This window comes from Centroberyx affinis, unplaced genomic scaffold (genome assembly GCF_046629955.1).
Source record: "Centroberyx affinis isolate AG114_WGS23_722 - 3 ecotype Tasmania unplaced genomic scaffold, CSIRO-AGI_Caff_v1 ptg000313l_1, whole genome shotgun sequence".
Classification (NCBI taxonomy): domain Eukaryota; kingdom Metazoa; phylum Chordata; class Actinopteri; order Beryciformes; family Berycidae; genus Centroberyx; species Centroberyx affinis.
The window spans coordinates 127745-144594 of record NW_027278990.1 but is presented as its reverse complement, the minus strand read 5'-3'; the positions used below and the strand labels follow the sequence as shown (position 1 = coordinate 144594).

Genomic DNA, 16850 nt, shown 5'->3' with positions numbered 1-16850 from the left:
TGAGTCTTTCAGAGCTAACTCCAACTTTTTCACAACATTTATCTATGCCAAAAGAGACTAGCTGGGATCATCAAGTCCATTTTGCATATCAGTAGTACATCCAAACACGCTTTCGCAGATTTTGTCTTGGTGTACCCCCCAAAGTTGAGTGGTGAGTTCATTGAAGAGTGGGAATACTTACTGTATACTTTGGGATTTCAATATCCATGTTTGTCACCCATCTCATACTATAACTTTGGATATTTTCAATCTTAATTGTTGATATAAACTTGTTCAGCCTGTTAAAAGGGCCACAAATTCAAAGGAACACTCCCTTGACCTGCTTTTCCTAACATCTTTACCTCTGCTATTAGAATCTGTGAGGCTCTCATAGCTGCTACTAACGGTATAGTACCACTGAGATGTCTCAACTTACTTACTAACACACTGAGGAGCTGGTCAGGAGGTGGTCATGATTTTAAAAGTAATTGCATAGCTATTCCTTGGTTTAATGAGAATACCCCTCCAGGCCATAAAGAAAGAATGTAGCATAACCTAATAGAAGGCCAATAAATTACAGATCTCCTAATACACTCAAAAAGATCTAATAAAGTACCAGAAAGGAGTTAAGGATGCAAAATCTGCCATAACTCTAGGGTCCTGTTTAATGTAATAGGTTGTTGTCATCCCCCTCCTCCAGTCACAAGTACAAAGCTTCCCCAGAGAGCTACGAGGAGTTTGTGAGTCGTTTTACTAAAAAGGCGCACCAACATGAAGCTCCACATTTTCCCTGCCAATCAAGACCCCCCTCCCCCCAAGACCAAGCTGTTTTAAAACCTATTTCTGTTGCCGCTTTAAAGGAACCTACATCTCAAATGAATTCCCTTTTTCCTGTCCTCTGAATGTTATGCCAACTGAATCCCTAAAGGACCTCCATGGAACAGTTGCTCCAGATATTCTATTAGTAATTAACAGCTCCTTGGCTTCTGGTTCACTTCCCGCTTGTTTTAAAACAGGCGGTGGTTCAAGGCCCTCTAGAGGACACCTAATTGGGATCTTCTTGCTCGAGGCAATTATAGACATATCTTCAACCTGCTTTTTTTTTTTTTTTATCCAAAGGTTTAGAGAAAACGGTTTCCTCTCGGATGATATAATTTATAAATAACCACATCTTTGGAAAAAAAAAATTCAGTCAGGTTTTTGAGCACTCCATAGTACATAAGCTGCCTTAATTAGAGTTGCTAATGATCTCCTCCCCACTGCCAAATGGGCTATTTTATTATGTCGTTTTAAATCTCAGTACTGTCTGACACCATAGACAATGTTATTGTGCTTGGACGTCTTGAAAAGTTTTTCAGTGTCACAGATATTCTTCCCAAATGGTACTTTGCTGATAGATGTAAGGAATATATCATTTTTTCCAGTAAATCTGAAGTGTGGTGTACCCCTGGGGTCGATTTTAGGCCCGGTGCTGTTTTCATTATATACTGTATATGCCTCTGCTTGGTCACAACATTCTCAAACAAGACATCTGTTTCCACTGTAATGCAGGTAGCACTTAGCTGTAGGTGCTCATTAAAACTGCCATTTCCAGCAGTTAAACCTGGCTTAAGAAATTCCTTAGCTATAAGGAATATAATATAGTATATATAGAATATAATATAGTATAGCTCAATGTCTCAAAACCCCTCTAAATATTATATTTATTTGGCTCACTCAACTTCGTTAACCTGATCCAGCACCAGGGTTATTATAGTTTGGGATTTTTTGTTCGTTTTTTGTTTCTATATAATTTTCATTTTTTAGTTTAATTTCAGTTTATTTTGAGAACAGGACAGATATTCAGAACAGGTATTTTGTATATGTTTGTGACAAGTATTTGTAATACAAGCAATAAATAAATTAGATTTTCAAATTTCACCACATCCTCAACTAATTTCAAGTCTGGATCACTTAAAAATGTTCTGCCCAAAATTATTATTATTTTTTTTTTACCCTGCACATAAACACATAAAAAAGATGAAAACTAAAAACATGTCAGGTATATTTTTGTATTTATTTTAGTTTTACTTGACAGGATAGTTGTAGTTTTTCAGTCTTTTTTTCATTTATACTTCAGCTTATGAAAAAATGTAATGTAACAATAATAATAAAAAACAAAAATCATAACCTTGTCCAGCACGATCATTGTAGTTTGTCAGCCAAAATAAAGCGGGCCTATAGAAATCTGGGAGTGATGTTTGAGTAAGATTTCCATTCAATGAAGGCAAGTGAAAGCGGTTGTTTAGTCTTGGTTCCTCAACTTCAAAAATATTACTAAAATAAGGTCTTGTTTATGTTTGGCCTTGAGAAAATTATTCATGCCTTAACTTTATCTCATCAGTAAGAGATGGGATCACATTACCCATATTTTAGCACCTCCATAGTGGTTGCCTTTTAGTTTTAGAGTTGTTTTTGTTATTTTACTGATTTTACTTCTAAGGCACAGTTCAGTCCTGCTTACATCTCAGAGCTTAGGCTCACAAAATAAATAGCCTCTTCAAATCACCTCTCACTATACATTTTACAGACTTTGTTTCTACCCATTTTATTCTTGTTCCATTCTTATGCAAACAGCTTTGATTCATGTCTGGCATTTGTATTGTTTGTAAAGCACAATGTAACTGAAAGATGTTATATAAAAAAAAGTTTGTTATTATAGTTTTTATTGATGAACAATAAAAAAAGTCCACCTGTGGAACAAGCCTAGGGGGGGAAAAAGGAGGCTGAGTGGGTAAACCTAGAAAGGAGGGACATGTTTGTCATGTGATACACCTGTCTGTCTTTTGAAAATGGTACCATCCAAGTGAAAAAAATTTGTTTCAGGTTTTTGAAATATCACTTATGGTAAACGTAGCATGGCACAAACAACAACAACAAACAACTCAACATTAAAGGTATTTGCCTTTTTGGAAGCCATGCTCAAAGCACATAAACAAAGCCACTTGTGTTAAGACAACAGCAAATTTAAGTTTGCCTTTCTATAAAGCTGGTTTACACTACCAGCTGTTCCTTTGGAAAGACGATGTGTAAATCCATTTCACACACAAATTGAAAAAATACATTCAATAACGGCAGCCACTGTCTGCTACAAACACAGAACCGTTGTGTCAAGAGGCATTGGGTGATAAGAGATTTCTAGGGCTGCAACTAACGATTATTTTCATTGTCGATTAATCTGTCGATTATTTTCTCGATTAATCGATTAGTTGTTTGGTCTATAAAATGTCAGAAAATGGTGAAAAATGTCGATCAGTGTTTCCCAAAGCCCAAGATGACGTCCTCAAATGTCTTGTTTTGTCCACAACCCAAAGATATTCAGTCATAGAGGAGTAAAGAAACCAGAAAATATTCACATTTAAGAAGCTGGAATCAGAGAATTTTGACTTATTTTTCTTAAAAAATTACTCAAACCGATTAATCGATTATCAAAATAGTTGGCGATTAATTTAATAGTTGACAACTAATCGATTAATCGATTAATCGTTGCAGCTCTAGAGATTTCAATTACTTGTTTTAAGATATCACATTTTATGATTAATCACAACCTTTTGCTAATGCTACTTCATCTTCACCATTCACATGCAGTACAAACATGCATAAATTGAATTTTACAAAATGGCATTCCAAAGGGCAAAGGTTCAAAGACCAACCGAGGTTGTAGTAAAACACAGGCACTGAAGACACTAATGACTCATGTTTTAATAAATATAACTGTAAAATAAATTGCAAATGCCCTGTAGAGGACCTCAGCCAATTTCAAGACCATGAATTAATACAAACCCTCTATTAACAGAAGGCATGGAATACATTAATACTTCATCCCTCAAAGAATAATTTAAAAGTCTTCTAAAAATTCTGAACTTACGATTGATCAAAGCAAGATATCAAAACATTAATATCCAATGGGTCTGTAACTGCAGTATATTCAGTCTCTGAAGTCGTGCCTCATCTTGGTCAAGACACTACAGGAAAGCAAAATGAGCTTTTCAGCAAAGCAGATCCCATACAAATATTCAGACTGAGGACAGTCTTGTATCAAGTTTTCACATGTGCATGCATAACTTCGAGCTACGAAGTTGTCGGTGTGGCTCAAATAAATCCCCTTCTCATGTGGTACAGGTAAGAATGCAAAAAAACAAAAAAACAAAAGCACTGCTGTTGTTTTCACAGTAACAATAAAACCACAAAAACACAGATTTTGCTTTTGTCAAACGATCCTTCCGTACAGACAGTGCAGGTGAAGAACAGAGTCAAAAGCTCATGAGCACATCTCGCTCCTGTACGCTTGTGTAGAACGGCTTCCCGAACACGAACGAGTGCAGTCCCGCCCGCAGCTTTTCAGCGAAGGCCATCACAATGTTCAGGTCTCCTTCCACCGTCAGGTCCAGGTCCGTCTTCAGATTGCGCAAGGACCGAAACGGCTTCTTCCCCTTTTGCCTGCAAGGGGGAAGATATTGTGACTGTTAACCTACAGCACTCTGCTTTCAGAGGATATGCATGAACAGCTAGTTGGGTCTCAGCTGCGCTAAGCAATGCCACGCTACGATGAATTATGTATGCTGCTGGTGGACATCGACAGTGTTGTCGAGGCACCTGCGGAATAGGATGGCCTTAGACCCCAGGCTGTTAGCAAGACCATAAACATGAGCGTTTTTATGCCTCCGCACACGCTTTTCGCTTGTGTAGTCCGTGTAGTCTTTGGAGTGAGATATGTTCAAGCATTTACCATGTATGAGGAAGCAAATAGAATTAGAATCAACTGCTTTGCTACTGTATTTCAAGCATTTGGAAAAAAAAAACTAACATTGTGATAACAGTTACATATCTGGTCATTTGTTTAGTAAGAAAATATCACTTGTATAAGTACATTTCACATGCATAAGTATATTATATTATTGCATATTATAGCCTCAATTTTCACTGAGGCCCAAGTTTAACCGAGCAAGCTAAACCTAAGGTGTCATGTTGTCATGACACCTTAGTTGTCATTTTCTTCATTCTGATGTTCTGCAGTTCTTGTCATGTCTTTAGTATGATGTTCTGCTAATGTCTTACATGCTTCATTTATTAATTATGCAGTGTTGGAGTAATTCACTTTCAGTGCAATCAATCAAAACGTCTTCCCTTTGTATAAAAAGTCGTAGAGCCAGGCTATAAACAAATCATTGATAATGACTGCTAACATTTACATTTAAGGAATTTCACTTTTATTCTACTTATAAGTCCAGATAAGAGTGCAGCAGTAGAATATGCTAACATTGCAGATTCACCAACATTACAAGAAAAAAGAAGTAAGCAGTGCAAGGGCAAGGGTCATAGCAACCAGACAATAGATGTAATAAATATTCCTGGGTCCCTAAATATTCATGCACAATAGAGAAGAACCACAAATTAAGAGGGTATTTTGTATACAAGAGAAATGCAACATCAGGTACAAGTAGAGGAGGGATGTAGAGGTGAGGCGGACGTGAGGCGTTTGCTAAACTTTCCAGTTTTTGTCAGAAGACAGGGAAAGACTGCGCTCCTACATGGAGTAGGAAGGTCATTCCACTATTGGGGAGCCCAGACGAAGAGTCAAGGCCAGATGGAGCGATGACCAGGTCGCCACGGGGGGGGGGACATGGGGGAATTGGGGGAGGCTGAAGACAAGGTGGGTTGCGGTGTTTTGGATGAATTGGAGGGGCTTAAGTGAGTACTTCTGGAGCTCAGCCAGGAGGGAGTTACAGTAGCCCAGATGGGACTAGAGCGTGACTAGAGCCAGAATTATGTCTACATCTGAAACAAGGAGCTGAGAAAACTCCCCAGTGAGGAAGGTTGTGATTTTGTGGATGCTGAAGCGGAAACCTACAGGACTGGTTTGTGTATCTGTCAAAATGACGGAAACACCAATGCCAAAAAGTGTTAATGACGCAGCTTCAGTGTCCGGAACCACAAGGAAGGAAGCAGCACTTTTGATAAGCGTGTTTAGGCAGCAGCGTGGCAGGTGCTGTAGTTAGTAGGGAGACATCCTTCAACTGGAAGTCGCAGGTTCAAGCCCCTGTGTCAGCAAGTATCCACCCTGCTGAAGTGTCCTTGAGCAAGACACTGAGTCAAGTAAGTCTGACAAAAGCAAATCCATCACTTGGTGTTTTGCTGATGGTGAGAGAATACTCTGTCTCTGGCGCCGCTCCAGAACCTCTCAGAAGTTGAGCTGTGCTGACTGGGAAGGTCATGGCATGTGGTTTCCATCATTTTCTTGCTCATCAAACCATTCAGTGAACACACACGCCTGGTGGATGGGGGCATAGTCATCCTGGAACGATGCCCATGATTCGTCAGCCTGCCGTCCGGGCAACCATCCGTTTGACATCCGACCCTCTGGAAGACGGTTCTGGTGCATCAGTGCCCATTCAACCCGTCGCACATTTTTTCCTGCACCTACTGTGTCAATCCTGTATCATGTAGATGTCTTTGAACGTGTCAGCACCAATTAACCAGGTCAAATTCCTTGAGTGCCTGTTGTACTTAATGTAATGGAGCATACACTCCAGTTAGGACATGAATGCCTCATCACTGGATGAATGTAATCACTCATCACAGTATGCCTTTCTATTTATTGCCATTTACCTTGCCCTCTAAAGCATGGGATCTCAACCATGTGCCATTGTGACCCAAGACTGTGCGGGTTTTCATTCCAACTAAACACTACAGCAGCAGATTAGCACACCTCCAACCAACTTATCAGTGAAACCAGCTGCTGTAGTGTTTGGTTGGAATGAAAACCTGCATACTTTTGGGTCACAATGGCATATGATTGAGATTTGGTGGGCCTAACCCATACCAGAAAAAAATCAGCCACCACCATAACAGAGTCACCACTATCCTTCACCTCTGGAAAACAAGCACTCAGACCTGTAGATTTATTTTGGTGCACACCACACAAGTACTTGTCCACTTGTTGAGAACAGGATGAATGATGACTCATCTGATTATGTGACTTTCCACTGCTCAGTAGACCACTGCCTGTGTTCTGTGCACTAGTTCCCTTGCAAAAAGTGCATTTTTTTTGGCATAACAAGCAGTTTCTGCACTGTAACCCGACCAAAGTATCCCTCTCTGTGAAGTTCTCGACAGTTCTTGATGAATGTGCCTGCTTACACCTTACATTTGCATTTGCTTGTCTGTATTGCCTTGCATCTCAAACCAATGCACAGACTGTTGAATATGGGCTTCTGTCATAGATGGTGATGTGTTTCCCCTCAACACTTCCGTGCGAGCATCACCTTATCCACAGTTGCTTGAGAAACATGATATGAATGACGATGAATCATTTACCTCTTCACAAAGTTTTACCTCTCTGAGTCACTGAGATCTGAGATGTGGAAGAACCTGCTTTCAATAGACTTTGTATCCCTCATTAAGTGTTTCCTTTATTTTGGCTGTTACCTGTAGGTCCAGTTTATGTTTTGAACGGACTGAACTGAAAGTGAATTGACCCCAACCCTGGTATTACGAGTCGTTTGACCAAGCGCTGTGACGTGGGCTCTCTCTATTGTGCCGTGTTTGTGAGCGGTATGGGGGTTGCTGCGACACAGAAAACCTTTTTGCTATTTGGGTCGACTCTTCTTTCCGAGTATTATTATTGACAGCTCTTACGTTTCGTCCTCGATGTACTTGAGCAGAGTGAGGGCTTTCCTGTGGAGCAGCAGCAGGAACTGGGCCAGATAGGTACTCCGCAGGGACAGGCCCGGCTTCAGCATGAACACCTGGGTACGACACAGGACGTCAATTACTAGTCGAGGCTACGGCTCAGCTGGAATAGCTTGCCGTAATCCACCTCCCTCCTTCCTGCTAACCTTGAGGAAGAAACATATTACTGTTGTCATGGGAAAACCTCGTAACTCCAGTAAGAACCTCCGGTATGCCTCCACTTGGTGTGGAGGGAAATATGTTTTTGGCCAGCTTCCATTTCAGCAGATGAACACAGAAGTCACTACAGCTGTTGAAAGCGAACCTTCCCCTATTCTCTCAATTATTTTCACCAATATTCTTTACTAGAACTGTTACTAATGCTAAATACAAAACTATTTTAAATGGGGAATGCTTCCATACCCCCAACAGAACACAGTAGGCATGAAAGGGCTACAATTTTCTCTTCCTCAACTGCCATCATATTACCTTGAGCCAAAGAATAACATGACTCGGACCTCTAAGACTTCTTAATTGATTTATCTCAAGAATGAATAATAGCTTGGTATTTTATGCACTGGGTTGCAGCACTGGGGACAAGGTCTTATTTGGGTCACAGTACAAATGGGGTTGAGACTTCAGGAACATTGCTATATTCTTACCTCATCTATGAAGGACTTCACCAACTTGTCTTTGTGCGTGACATCTTGAAATATATTCCTGAGAGGAAAGACATTGTTAAAGATCAGACTTTTTCATTTTCATTTGGATATGGTAGCCAACAACTCATTTCTGACAGTGTATTAAAGGAATAGTTCACCCAAAAATGAAAATTCTGTCATCATCTACTCACCCTCATGCCAAATGAAACACAGGTGAAATTTGTTAGTCCATATAACACACAGGGAGGTTGCCAGCACAACTTGGTAGCAGCCTTCTCCAAAACAACTGAAGTCAATGGGGACCTGTTCTTTAGAGTTCCAAAACAAAAACAGCCAAACAATCACACTGTGAATAGAATAGTAGATAAGATTTGCACTAAATGATGGTGTAAATATACTGTAGGTCTTTTTGGAACTCTGAAGAACTGGTCCCCACTGACTTCAGTTGTTTTGGAGAAGGCTGCTATGGAGTTGTGCTGGCAACCTCCCTGTGTGTTATATGGACAAACTTCACCTGTGTTTCAACTGGCATGAGGGTGAGTAGATGATGACAGAATTTTCATTTTTGGGTGAACTATTCGTTTAAAAATGGAAAAACTAAAATATAACACAGCAATACAAAAAGACAATGGCTTACAGGTCCGGGGTGAAGGTTTCGTCGGTGTGGATGACCGTGTCGGGGGCGATGTCCTCCTCGCTGTCGGCCCGCCACAGCGCGCTCAGCTCCGAGCGCATGTAGCGGCGCTGGTTGTACGTGTGCTCGTGGCACGGCGGCATCTGCTTCACCGTGTTGATGTCGACGTCGATGTGCGTGGTCGGGTAGGGCGAGTAGAGCACCTGGCGGAAGGGCAACACGAAGCTGCCCGTGGAGTCCTGGGGATGAGAGAACAAACAAAACCTCACATGTTTACTGATGCGTTGAGTAAAGGCGAGTTCGCACTATTCTGACTGGTTTGTAGAAAAGGCGCTGTGCATTCTGTGCTGATTAAAATGGCGAGTTGTGCAATACACACTTTGTTTCCATGACGACTAGCTGCAGTAGCTGCCACTCTGAGCAAACAGTACTTATGATGTACAATGGTCAAACACTTAGAAACTCCCACAACACAGCCATTATGCTCCATACTGACTCTTTATGATCAGAATAACAGCTACTATTAACTATTCTACCACTGCTGTCCCCATTTTCATTTTGGTTGTTGATGTAAAGTGTCGACTGCTCCTCTAAAAACTTTTCTCAACTTTACAGGTCAGGCACAGCTGTTCTCCATTGACTTCAATGTAAAAAAAATAAAAATAAGGTGCCAGCAGTTTGAAAAAATTCATTTGGATTCATTCACAAAATTAATTCTGAACACATTTACTGTACATATGGTCAACATGTTGAGTCTCACATTGCAACAATGCATTTATATAAGTATGGCATCCGATGGCTGTTAGGATGAAAAATATTTTACTGAAATCAACTCAGGTCAGAAAGAAATCAGGGCAGAACTACAAAGCGGGCAACATCAAACAAACAGAAGCAAAACCAAACAATAAGCAACCTCATTATTCACACAGAAATGTATAATGAGGGGGAAGTCACTGCTACCTTGAGCAGACCCTGAACAAACAGGCCTGTGTCATATTTGAAGGAAGAGTCAGCCTTGCAGAGGCGAGAGCACTTCCTCTCAGCAGGGGTGAGGAAGAGGCAGAGTGTCCGCACGATCTGCAACAAACACAGTCACATTTGTATATCGCTGTGGACACAGTCCAACTCCCTACACTAGAGAAACCTTCAGTGAAATCCTGGCTTTACTTGATCTAATTAGAATCAATTCAATTGATTTTAGGTCAAGGCAAATTAGCTTTGTGCATGCTTTGGAATTAGTTAGGAATTAGCAATTAGTTAGATATTAAGTTGACCCATTTACAACCCCCAATTATAAGGGGTGTGCACACTTCTGCAGCCACAGTGTTTTAGCTGTCCATTTTTAATACATGGCCAGAAATGAGTAGCCTTTTGTTTTTACCTTGATTTCCAAATCCAAATGAAAGTGATAAAGTCTGATTTAATGGGTGCTCAATTCAGGCCTCAAGGCAATAAAAACTCAATTTGAAAGGGTGCATAGGCTTCTGATATTCACTCTATATAATGTTTGTAATTGTTTGGTTGGCCACCCAGTTCCAACACCCAATGTATGACATGCAATATCTAGATATTTTAGATCTAGATATTAACATGTCTTCCCAGTTTCTATTTTCTGCCCAATTTAAGCAACCGACAGGCTCATATGCTTTCTCATGGAACTTTGTCTTTTGGAATTGGGTGCATCAGTCACACAGTAAAACTGTAACTGAACAGTAAAATGATGCTGTCTATTATTCTCTGTGTCTATTATTACAAGCAGAACTGGATATTGGGAAAATTGTGCTTGAAAGTGGCGTGTGGCTCATTAAAAATCACAGCGTGTAACACACTTCAAAAACATGTTAAATCATGCGGAGGCACTACAAGTGTGTCTGTGTGTGCAAACAGTAGATACCTTGTTTACTTTGTCTGGGTTGCTTCCAACCACCATTGAACAGCCGCAAGTCTGGAGATGAGAGCTGATGGCCCTGAAACACAAAGACATGCAAATTAGAGCCAATTAGCTTAGCTGGTGTTACTGTAATTATTAATGACAGCTTTTAGGAATAATGATTGAGTGAGAGGAACTGTGTCCTAAAAACATTCATGAGGCTTTACAGAGGGGAACAATTAAAGATGGGTAACTGGCTCTGAGCCAGTGGAAAGTTACATTGGCCCAGTAATCCCTGCCTCGATAAGAAAGCATTTTGCTTGCATTTAGCTGAAAAATTATGAGTGGGAAATTAAATTTACCATGCCTTCTGACAGCCTTTTGACCATATTCTTAAGAAAGCAAATTATCCACTTCACTGGGCCATGGACTTTGTTATGAAACATATTCAATGGGTCACAGAAAAGATTCGATCTCCTAGGTAGAAGGAAACATTAAAGGGAACTTTGAAGGAAATAATAGAGGATTAATTAGGTTTTTTGTTTAGGGACAGTGAAGCTTGTTTTGGCCAAGTTAACTTCCAGCCTACTTGCCCAACTAGCAAGGACAAAAAGTTGAGACTGGATACTGCATTATGCCTAAAATATACCACCGTAATAGACAGCTAATCAGTCATTCTCTCCATATTCAAAAACTTGCAGCTATCAGCATGCTTTATATTCAAGTAAATAGGTTCCAGCTACAGATTGTTTGTCATCTCCACAGGAGACAGCGAACTAATCCTGTTTAACTCTGAGCTGTCTGGAGCTTCACTGCCGGATTGGACTTTCCAGCTCCTCACCACCAACAGAGTTTTAGCTTTCTGTCCCTTCTCTTGAGGAAACCTCAGCTAAGTGGAGGGCCATTACTCATCATTGGAAGGTTGATGGGTGTTAAATGGGCATTGTACATCATCTGTCTCCATTTGCCTGTAACAAAGTGCTTACTTGTGGAGGAAATCCTCGTGGCAGCTGTCCCCAATGTCATCATCATTTAGCACGGTGTCTTTTATCTACTCAGCAGGAGCGAAACAACAAGAGTCATTTTTAAAATTGGTCTCATCAACGGGAACAAAAATGCTGATGGGCGCATTTGCAGCCACTGCCATGAAAATAAGATGCAAAACACCATCTTGTAACAATGTAGAGAAACAGCAGGATAGTTTTTGGGGACCTTGTGTATGCTTCTTTTTTGTGACATTTGCATATCAGAGAGGAACAAACCATACACTGGTGAATTAGATCGGGTCGTAAAATAGGCATAGAACCGGGCTAATCTAATTGGAAATAGAGGCCATTCAAACATGCGTACAATTCAAATAATGGAAATTTTGTGTAACTGAGACAGAGGTTTGGTTCAAAATGTTAATCAGGTATGCAAGATCGTTTTCCAAAATGCTATGCACAGGCCATTTAAGCATCGCCACAGCGCGGTACAGATTGAAGGAATACCTTAACATTTGCAATTTTAGCTGGCCAGCTGCTAGGAGAGTCCCTTAGGGACACTGTTGGAATGCCAACAATGCTAACAAGCCACTGAAATTTCCCCACAATGTCACGTCTGGTGAAGAGCAGTTGAAAAAATAGCTAAAATATCACGTTGAGGTAACCCTTTACATTTTCCCCCTTAGATATTTCTTTACCCTGCATCATTTTCCATTACATTTCCTGTCTTTGCATAGCTGCTTCACAACTTCACAACTTCTTCACAACTCCCAACCAACAAAAACACCAGTATTTTGTGCAACTACTGAAGGTTTCTATTTCTTTGCTACCACAGTTCATTTGAAATATTATGGGAAGGAGGTGTGTGTGTGTGTGTGTGTGGCTCACATCTATATCCTCTGGCACACTGTGTGTCTTCATAGAGGCCAGCAGCTCCATGATAGGGACGATCTCTGAGCTCAGGACTGAGATGATGTTGTAGCCCTAAAGTTGAAGGAAACAGGACCGTCAACACTCGTGCTGTGTAAATACTAAAGCCAGTCGACTTGAGCATAGTGCAATGAAAGGAAGCAGGAAAGCTTAGGCTACATATTCAAAAAGGACTGTGATTCAGTTGATGAAACTTAAAACGGACTCCACATCAAGCTCTTTCGCCAAAAAAAGGGGCATTAAGTAAGGGTTTTACTGCCCCATGCAAAAAATGACCATAGTATATCTATGCAAGTTGATAGGGTTGACTCAATGATTGCTTTGATTTCTGGCTTTCAAAACCAACTTTGGTACCCGTACTCCTCGTAGTCTCATTATCAGGCCTAAAAAAAGCAAATGACAAAGCAGTATTATTATTCCAGTATTTTGCATGGTGATATACTGTGTCTTCACTAGACATTTCTCTTGGATCTCTGCTCTAATTAGCAAGCTTAATCATCTCTATTGGGAAAATGTGAATTTATGCTGCATCACTTACAGGCCAGAAACTTGTGTAGGAAGACGCATGTTCTGCCAATGTTGTTGCATTTCCTACTGGTCACCAATAGAGGTCATAGATTACTTAATACCCCTTTAATAATCAAGAACTGGGATTACTACAGGCCGATATCTATGGCTCAGGAATGGGTCTTCGGGCACCTTGGATGATGTTGGTACGCATATGGATCCATGATAAATGGATGCAACAAGTGCAACAAAGTTTGTGTGTGTGACAAGCCAAAAGGGCAACATGGGTACCTTCTGCATCCAAATGCGTCCCTTGCGGATCACGTGCTTGAGCCTCTCCACGCAGATGGTGTGCAGCGGCAGGTAGAAGGCCAGCTCCGTCTGCGGCAGGATAACGGACAAGGCACACGTGTTCTTGTCCCCCTTCAGCTCGCCGTCGAAGATCAGAGAAACGATGATGACGCCCTTCTCCGCCAGGACGAAGAACTTGACGTCCACCGCCCCGCACTCGGCGCTGCGCAGGATCTCCCCATTAAGGGTGTGGTTGGCCAAGAAGGTGACCTCACCGTCGCTGAGGTACAGCGCTTGGTCGCCCTTGGGCGCCCAGATGTGGCGCACCCGCGGGCCCAGGATGTTGTCCCAGTAGGCGAAGGTGGCGGCCAGCAGCGGGCATTCTCCGTCTACTGGCACCTCGGACTTTGCCACAGCAGGTGACTGGGGTGGGCAGCCGGAAGACATTGGAGTGGCTTGGCAGGGAGTGGAAATGCGATAGTGTTGCCAAGCTTAGGGTCAGGAGATAGTCAACCTGCATTGTAAATACAGAAGAAACGCTGTAGTAGTGTCTATGCTACTAGTAAAGTGGACCACTGATATTAAAAACAAGAAGAGTACATATGAACTCCTGAATAACTTTAGAATATTGACTGAAACTTGCAAAAATCACTGGTAAGCTACCAATCTGACTAGCTGCTGGTAACTGCATAATGAATGCAATGAAGGCTAATCCATTTTCAACTGACTACTAGTAAGCTTTAGGAAATATATCTTGCCTGTGGAAGTGAAAGTGCTTTCATTTAGATGTCATAGGACACTTCTTAGGTCCACCAAAAACCAACCACTCTTTTACTGACAACGTCTCGCCTAACAAACTGAAAACCTTCACCTCAATACGTGCTGTTGTCTCTTGTATGGAGAGAAAATGCCAAACTCCATCCAAAAATCAGGCAATTTAATGTTTCAGTGCTTACTGGTAAACGTACACACCTCATAGAACATTACACAAGACCTTTTACAGAGTTTTGCGGTCTTCTGTTAAATTCGGCATACAGATAATATACAAAGAAGCACTTCATTTCAACAACATTTCACGTTTTAAACTTGTTTCACACTGCTCAGTCCCGCCGACACGCTGTGTTTTGGTGGAATAAGACTGTGGGAATAACACAACATAACTGAAAAGAGTGCTGCTCGATGTATCACATGTATGCCGAATTTACCAGTGGCTCCTGGTGATTCATAGTGATTCGTCATGTGTTACCAAGTATGTACATTTGTCGACAAGCAAGGCAGCATTAAATTGCCAGATTTGTGAATGACTTGGGTGTGACATTTTCTCCAAACAACAGAGACAGCACGTCGGGTGTAGCTACACCTCCAACAATTTTAGCTATAGTGAAATACAGGAACAACTTATGTCAGCTAGCGTACCGTTGCAACATCAAATAAGGAACGAAATACTGCTTGGGTCAACAACTACCAGTAAATAATTTGTACTGGACAGGGTTAACGACAGGATAGCTCGCTGGCTAATTACTAGGTAAAGTATATCGCAGACTTGCAAGTAACTTACCTGTTAGGTCTTTGGTGCTAAACCGCCACAACTCGGCGTTTCTACAGGAAGCGTTTTACCTGAAAAGTCATTGTATTTTTAATATTACGGCCATGACATGTAACTCTGACTAGTGATATAGCCAGTTAACTAACGTTAGCTCACTATTAAGGTTCTTGTGTACAACACACTTCCTAGTACGTCACATTTCATCAGTCCTACGTCAAGCGCTGACAGAGGTACACAGCGCCCTCTAGCGAACCAGGAACTGCATTGGATGCTAAGTGGATGATGTCATTTTTATTCAAGGCGCCCACCTGCAGAAAATGAGTGATTTAAATGCATTTACATGGAGCCTGGCCGTACAAATGAATGCATTTGCAGGCAGAACACTCCTGTGTTTACCTTATAATTTCCTGCCCTGGAGATGCCGGGGGTCTTCAACTAAACATCTGTGATGGGAGGTGCTCATAATGGCAAAGTGTGACTAAGCCTAAGTGAGCCCAAATTCAGTGTTGTAGTTGTTATAATTACAATGGAGAGCAAAGCTCAAGCAAAAATCCCCAGATTTTTTTGGATAAAACTTGAAAACCATATCTTACATAAGGGGAGCATTCAGGATAGTGTTTCCTCTAAGCTGTGTATGTGACTGTGCAATATAGTTTGGTGACCTGCCCTAATAATTAATCACATTAACTAAATCATAATCTTCACATTCACCAAATACATTCCACACAGGTGTTTTGATAGATTTACAGTGATGCAATGCTGAAAATGAACTTAAAGGAAAAATCCACCCTGTTATATATCATCTATATATTGTCTGTGATGTTCAATGTGTTCCAGGAGTTATTTTGTGAGGAAGTGTTGTGAATTACTTTTTTGGTGTACCCACTTTCCCACAACCTGTCTCGTCTACCTCCGCTTCAGTTAGTGATTTCCTACATTTCCCAGAATGCTTCCATAGGGATCAACAGGCATCCCAGAACCACCCACCCCTCATCTACACTGTACACAGTGTATCTATCCTTGGGCTCACACCTAATTCACGCCTGATGATTTCTAGCCTCACTGTTTGTCTCAGCAAGACACTAATGACCCTGACACTATTAGCTCTAAATGGCCCACTCAGCAGTTCAGAGACCAAACTGTATCAGCAAACATTAAGCTTAATTATGTAACACAATTCCAAGTTGAAAAGCTGCTACCACAGCTATGCCATCATATGACATTTAAAGGATAAGTTCTGTGATTTTAGACCTATACATAATTTGTCCCTTACATATCTGTAGTTTCAGGTCCATGTACTACAGGTACATAAGAGACAAATTATATATAGGTCCAAAATCGCTGAACTTATCCTTTAAGTGCTGTCCTGTCTCAGTCATGGGATCGGTTTCCATACTTTGAGATGATACTGGCGTCTTTTCTCCCCAGTCAGAGTCACTGGCTGCTCTTTTCAATTTCTGCAGAAGCTGCCTTTGTGGCCTGCTGTAATCCCCAACCACGAATCTCACTGAGTAAACTAGGAGTGGATGTAGCTACAAATCCTCAGCTCCAGTCTTCCACAGGCTTCCCAGCCTTGCTGTGCAGCCTCAGCTACTAACTCAGTGTATCTAAGCTTCTTCCTTTCATATACCTCATCTGCCGCATCTTCCCATGACGCATTGAAGCTCTATGAAGTAAACAGTTTGCAGAGTATTGGACCATAGTACTAGGTCAGGTCTGTGAGGCGCTGGCCTTTGTC

General features: G+C 41.3%; 1 protein-coding gene across 1 annotated transcript; it reads right to left on the bottom strand.

Moving 5' to 3' along the window:
- Positions 1-3520: 3520 nt before the first annotated feature.
- Positions 3521-15278, bottom strand: c9orf72 (C9orf72-SMCR8 complex subunit). The gene is made up of 10 exons (XM_071515144.1): positions 15125-15278; positions 13567-14080; positions 12727-12822; positions 11842-11906; positions 10880-10952; positions 9946-10062; positions 8989-9224; positions 8352-8409; positions 7657-7766; positions 3521-4458 (listed from the first exon to the last, which is right to left on the bottom strand). The coding sequence occupies exons 2-10, from the start codon at positions 14011-14013 to the stop codon at positions 4272-4274; spliced, it is 1389 nt and encodes a 462-aa protein (XP_071371245.1). The 5' UTR covers positions 14014-14080; positions 15125-15278; the 3' UTR covers positions 3521-4271.
- Positions 15279-16850: the final 1572 nt, after the last annotated feature.

Bases quoted from the DNA above. Each gene is read 5' to 3' on its own strand.
- c9orf72 (XM_071515144.1), bottom strand. From the start codon at position 14,013: ATGTCTTCCGGCTGCCCACCCCAGTCACCTGCTGTGGCAAAGTCCGAG. The intron at 10,063-10,879 runs GTATCTACTGTT...TGTTTGTTGCAG, and splicing joins ACCCAGACAAAGTAAACAAG to ATCGTGCGGACACTCTGCCT. The intron at 7,767-8,351 runs GTAAGAATATAG...TGTCGTACCCAG, and splicing joins TGAAGTCCTTCATAGATGAG to GTGTTCATGCTGAAGCCGGG.